We start from the raw sequence: 6084 nt of genomic DNA, 5'->3' as shown, positions 1-6084 counted from the left end.
ACAACATGTCTTCTTGTTGTGTCCCTCCTGATAACATGTACTGCATGTTATTTTAGACCTTTTGAATTTCACATCAGCTAGCTCTTCCAGAATTGTATACAACTTTTATACAATTCTTCTTCACACATTTCATACATATTTTTACTCAAAAGTCATCAATTATTCATACCAGTATCATGCCAATAGAATACCAAAATAAATTCAACTTATAAAGATTAATTGTAATATCTTAAATTAATAGTATACCAAATTCATTACATTGTTATTATTGTTATTATTATTATTATTATTATTATCAAATTACATTCCATTATAATGCCAAAAAATCCATTCAAACCATAAAACATTATAATTTGGAATTATAGTATTAAGTCATCGACGACCACTTAAAGTTATCCGTATAATTCACTTGAACACCTCAATTAAGGTTTGTACCTATTGAACACCTCTACCACTTCGAATTGATACCTCTTCGACATGTTTTTGACAATCAAACAAAAATGTGAAGTGTGTGAAATACATTCGCGATGACATGACACAACGACGAATTAAATTGTGACATATGCCATTTGGATTCAAAAATATAAAAATATATTATAAGAAAATATTTTAAAGTAAAAAAAGCAACAATGAACTCTACACAACCCACCCACCCACCAGAACATTTCTGGTAGCAACCAGTCCCCCGACCAGCCACCTCAGTGCGTCCCCCACATGGTGATTAGGAAAATCAACACCATATTTGCTACCTACCCTCTCCCTTCTATCCCGATTTGGTGATTTCCATCAACACCATAGCTGTCATTTCTCCAATTTCATTGTCTTCCTCAAACATCAATAAGATTAGTTGATATTTTTTATGTTGTGAGTTTTTTAGGGCTTGAATTTTTTAACAATTTCAAAGGAAATAATTTTAGATATGAAGTAGTCTTGCCAGAAAAAATGGAGGTTCACCGATTTTGTTTTACCAATTTGATTTTTATTCTTTTTGATTAAATTCCCTCCTACATATTCAACTCTTTGAATTTTTCTACATTTTATAATGTTAGAATTTTTTGAATTTTTTTAAATTTTGACTGCTATTTATTTAATGAGTACTTTTCCGACTAAGATAACAAAGACGATATTGGTGGTGGTGGAATGATAGTAGAAAGGAAAAATGAAGGAGAATATAGAAAGGGTGCGTGGCAGGGGAAGGTGGCAAAACAATTTAGCTGGTGACTGGTGAGGAGGAAATGCAATAAGGTGGTTTGGAATTGGGGAAGAAGACATGTTTTAGGAATTTTTTTTTTAATGTTGAAATGTTTGCTTTACTTTTTGAATGTTGACGTGTTATTTTGTGATTGGTCTGTAAGTAATTTTTTTTTTTGTTTCATGCGCTTCTCAGAGGTGTATTACACCTATGATGCCATGTCATCAAAACCTATTCAATAGGTACATTTTTTGAACAAGACAGGTATTCAATAGGTATAACTTTTAATTGAGGTGTCTAAGTGAAATATACGGACAACTTTAGGTGACCATGAATGACTTAAGCCTAAAAAAAATTATATAGTTTTTTTAACCACCAAACATACCAAATAATAATGGAGTACCAAAATATAACATTATTCATTTATTTTTTTTAAAACGCCAGAATGGAGTGTACACATTTCATACATTTTTTGGCACACTTTTCATACATATTTCATATTAACATTATAACTATTTCATCCCATAAGTCGTAATTTTTTCACAGCAGAATCATGCCAATATAATACAAAAATAATACTAATTTTAACAATTACTTGTCATTAATTAGGTAAACAGTATACCAAATTCATTCCAATATAATTTTCAAAATCTTACAAAAATGGTATAACCAGTATACCATTTACAAATAAATTTTATGTATTTTTTTTTTTTACCAAAAACCTTAAATTTTAAAAAAATTCATACCAAAATCTGTACCAATTTCAAACAAATTTTATGTAATTTCAAAAAAAGAATGTTCATATCAAAAACGTCATAATTAAATTTTATTATACACAAAAAAAATCTGATAATTTTATTTTCAGTATCACTGTTCTTATTTTTTTTTTTTATGTTTGATTAGTATAACAATACAAATAAAAAATCGTAAAAAGAAACACTATCCTGAAGGATCGTATATACCACCATACTTTATTAATATTGATAAGAAGCCGTCCATTACAAGTAAATGAAGATTATTGAATAAAAATGATTTAGAACTAGTTGAGAGTGACAACTAGTTACAGAAAAAATTGTGAAGAGAGAGAAACGTTTGAACAAAAGAAAAAAAAAGCTATTTTTGAATGAAATTTAACTGCATTGAGTTAAAAAAGGAAAACAAATATTCCTTTTTTTTTTATGAATCTCCTAGTTTCATGGCACATACTAATTATCATTAATGAATTCAAATTAATTACTAATAATTTATTCGATTTTACCTTATTTATTTTTCAAATAAAATAATTTTTACTGTTGTTTTAAATCATTTTTTATTTAAATAAAATGTTAGAACCTGCAATTTTTTATTGTTATAACTTGAAAGAAAATAATAATGTCATAACTTATAATTATTAGTCATACACAGTGTTTTTAAAAATGTTTTTGGGGCGAGTCCCAGGGCGAGGCGTACAAAAAACACTTCGAGGCGTAAATTAAAGATGTAGATCCAAAAGTTGTAAGTCCTAAAATTTGAGGCGTAAGTCCCGAGCATAAAAACGTAAGTCTAGGGAGAAAAAACGTATGCCCGGGTGTTTTTAATTTATTTTTTTGAACCTTTTTTTGCTTTAAATCATATTTTTATTATTGGTGTAATGATATTTCTCAAATAGTAATTCTAATACTCTTTTTCTTCATTATTGATTATTAATACTTATCTCAAATAAAAAACCATAAATCATTGAAAGGTTTACTTTTGCTTATTTTATTAGTAATAAAACTATAAAATTGTGTGTGTATATATATATATATATAATAAAACTATAAAATTGTGTGTATATATATATATATATATATATATTCATGCTAATAGCATAAAATGAAAAATATTCAATATCATTTACACTTAGTAAGAAGAAGAGCATGGAAACATCGCATAACTTTATATAACCTGGACAAATCTATACAAAATTTAGAGAAAGCTTTTTTATCGGTAAGCCGAAAATCTATAAAATTGATTGTAGCAATCCATAAGATAAAAATGATAAGAATACAAGAGTATTTTGAATACATAAATGCAAAAGGTATTTTAAAAAGAAATGACATTTATACAACATAAAAAATGCTTAATGCATATAAATTCCGCATACCATGTATTAAAATACATTACCATGTATTAAGAAACATCACAACCCCCTTATTGATTTGGTATAAGCTAAGTTGCCTTCAACTATACCAATTCATTTCTTTAGGCATTTTTATACCATTGGAATGAAGCAAGTTTTGTTCTTGTAACTTAGCTCTATGCATATTTCTGAAAATATTTTCATATGGGTTAAATATTCTTGATATGTGTTAGAACATATTAATATATCATCTCTCTCTCTCTCTCTCTCTATATATATATATATATATATATACATGAGACTACACCCCGTAGATTCATCGGATTTACACTCCGTGTCTCGGGACTTACGCCTCACCCTATATTGTATAAAATGCCTCGCCCTATATTGTATAAAATGTCTCGCCTCACACACCCACCTTTTAAAACACTAGTCATACATATGTCAATTGTAAAATTTTTAGTTAAGTTAATTGTTGAGACTTTTCTTTTTTTGTTTTATTGAGATTCTTTATTATTTTACATTTTCTAAAAAAATAATTAAAATAATAATAGTAGAAGATATTATTTAATTTTTATTCTTAAATATAATTGGGTCTAAATAAAATTGTGTCACTTAAATGAGTTACTTATTCATTACACCCAATTATCTGACCAAATAATTATATAAGTTACGCTCAATTAAACCAAATCCAATTACATATCCAAAATTGGTCCTGGAAGGATGGAATTCTCCATATATGTCTAGCACCTTTATATGCAAGCCCTCATATGGGAAACTTTGTGTCGATGTGGCACTTACCTGGCGCTTACGTGGTGCGATGATATGGCGGGTCATTGCAAAAAGCGCATAAGTTTGCTGCAAAATTAGGTCACATGAGCTGAAAATTATTGAGTGAGAGAGATTCGTTTGGCATTGGAGATGAGGAGATTTTGTCTGCGCAATGGTATTCCTTCTCTCTCTTTGTCTCCTAATTCTCATTCTTGTTTTACGGCAATTACAGTGAGAATTTATAGTAATAAATCCATTTCTGCAATGGATAAATTTGATTTTGGGGTTAACATCAACTGTTTAGATGATGCTGTGATTCTCTTTAAGCAAATGGTTACAATGAAGCGTCTTCCTTCTCTTGTTGACTTCTCTAAATTATTTAAGACTATGATAAATATGAAGCATTATTCTGCTGTCCTTTCTCTTTTTCGAGAAATGCAGAAATTGGGTATCCCAATTAATGGAGTCATCTTAAATATTGTCATTAATAGTTATTGCCTGATGCATCGTGTTGATTGTGCATTTTCGGTGTTACCCATTTACCTCAAGAATGGTATTCCGTTTAATGTTGTCACCTTTAACACCCTATTAAGGGGAATCTTTGCTGAAAATAAGGTCAAAGATGCAGTTGAATTGTTCAAAAAGTTGGTGCGAGAAAAGATTTGTGAACCTGATGAAGTCATGTATGCAACCGTCATGAATGGGCTTGGTAAAAGGGGTCATACGGAGAAGACTTTAAGTTTGCTCCGGTTAATGGAACAAGGGAACACTAAGCCCAACTTAATTAACTACAACATCATCATAGATGCCCTTTGTAAAGATGGAAACTTAGATGCTGCTATCAATCTTATGAATGAGATGAAGCAGAAAGATATTCCTCCAAACATAGTTACATATAACTCAATAATTGATGGTATGTGTAAGCTTGGTGAATGGGAAAAGTGTAAGACTTTGTTCTCTGAGATGGTAAACCTTAATATTTATCCAAATGTACGCACCTTCAACATACTAACAGATGGACTATGCAAAGAAGGGAAAGTCGAAGATGCCAAGGAAGTAATGGGATACATGATTGAAAAAGGTATAGAGCCTGATATAATCACCTACAATGCAATAATGTATGGATATTGTTTGAGTGGTCAACTTGATGGAGCGAGGAAACTTTTTGATTTCATGATAAATAAGTGCATTGAGCCTAACATTGTTAGCTATAGCATACTAATAAATGGATACTGTAAGAAAAAGAAATTGGCTAAGGCCATGCAATTGTTTTGTGAAATTTCTCAAAAGGGACCAAAGCCTACTACTTTTATCTACAATACTATCTTGCAAGGTCTGTTTGATGTCGGAAGAATTGGATCTGCTAAAAATATCTATGCTGAGATGCTATCTGCAAGGTGTATTCCTGATTTGTACACTCACGGCACTTTGCTCAATGGTTATTTTAAGTATGGACTTGTTGAAGAAGCTATTTCACTCTTTAATAAGTTGGAAAAACAGGGAGAAAATACTGATATTGAATTTTACAATGTTGTCATTAATGGATTGTGCAAAAATGGTAAACTCGACAAAGCTCGTGCTCTTTTTGAGAAGCTTTCTTCAATGGGATTGCTTCCGAATGTGAGAACATACACTACAATGATAACTGGATTTTGTCTACAAGGATTAGTAGATGAAGCTAAAGATATGCTTAGGAAAATGGAGGGCAACAATTGTTTTCCAGACAATGTCACCTACAATGTTATGGTGCAAGGATTCCTCAGGTGCAGCAGAATTAGTGAAATGACAACTTTCACGAAGGAAATGGCCAGAAGAGGCTTCTCATTTGATGCATCTACAACTGAGTTGTTGGTAAACATTATAATGGAGAATCCTTTAGTCCTTGACATGATACCCGAGCTTCACTTGAAAAATAAGAAGTGAATATTTCTTTCGCTTGGTTTATTCGGCTATGCTATCACTGTGATACAATTTCCCTTTTATCCATGCAAAAGAAATGGCATACTATGCAATTGCAGAA

At 30.5% G+C, this 6084-nt stretch overlaps 1 protein-coding gene across 1 annotated transcript; it reads left to right on the top strand.

Annotated features, from left to right (window-relative positions):
* The first annotated feature begins 4204 nt into the window (after window positions 1-4204).
* On the top strand, window positions 4205-6084 carry LOC125840738 (putative pentatricopeptide repeat-containing protein At1g12700, mitochondrial). Its single transcript, XM_049519711.1, has one exon. The coding sequence runs from the start codon at window positions 4215-4217 to the stop codon at window positions 5985-5987; it is 1773 nt and encodes a 590-aa protein (XP_049375668.1). The 5' UTR covers window positions 4205-4214; the 3' UTR covers window positions 5988-6084.

The sequence above is a fragment of the Solanum verrucosum genome, unplaced genomic scaffold, assembly GCF_900185275.1.
Source record: "Solanum verrucosum unplaced genomic scaffold, falcon-dt-bn FXZP01000187.1, whole genome shotgun sequence".
Taxonomy (NCBI): Eukaryota; Viridiplantae; Streptophyta; class Magnoliopsida; order Solanales; family Solanaceae; genus Solanum; species Solanum verrucosum.
The sequence above is the reverse complement of the archived record's forward strand: the minus strand, read 5'-3'. Positions and strand labels throughout refer to the sequence as shown.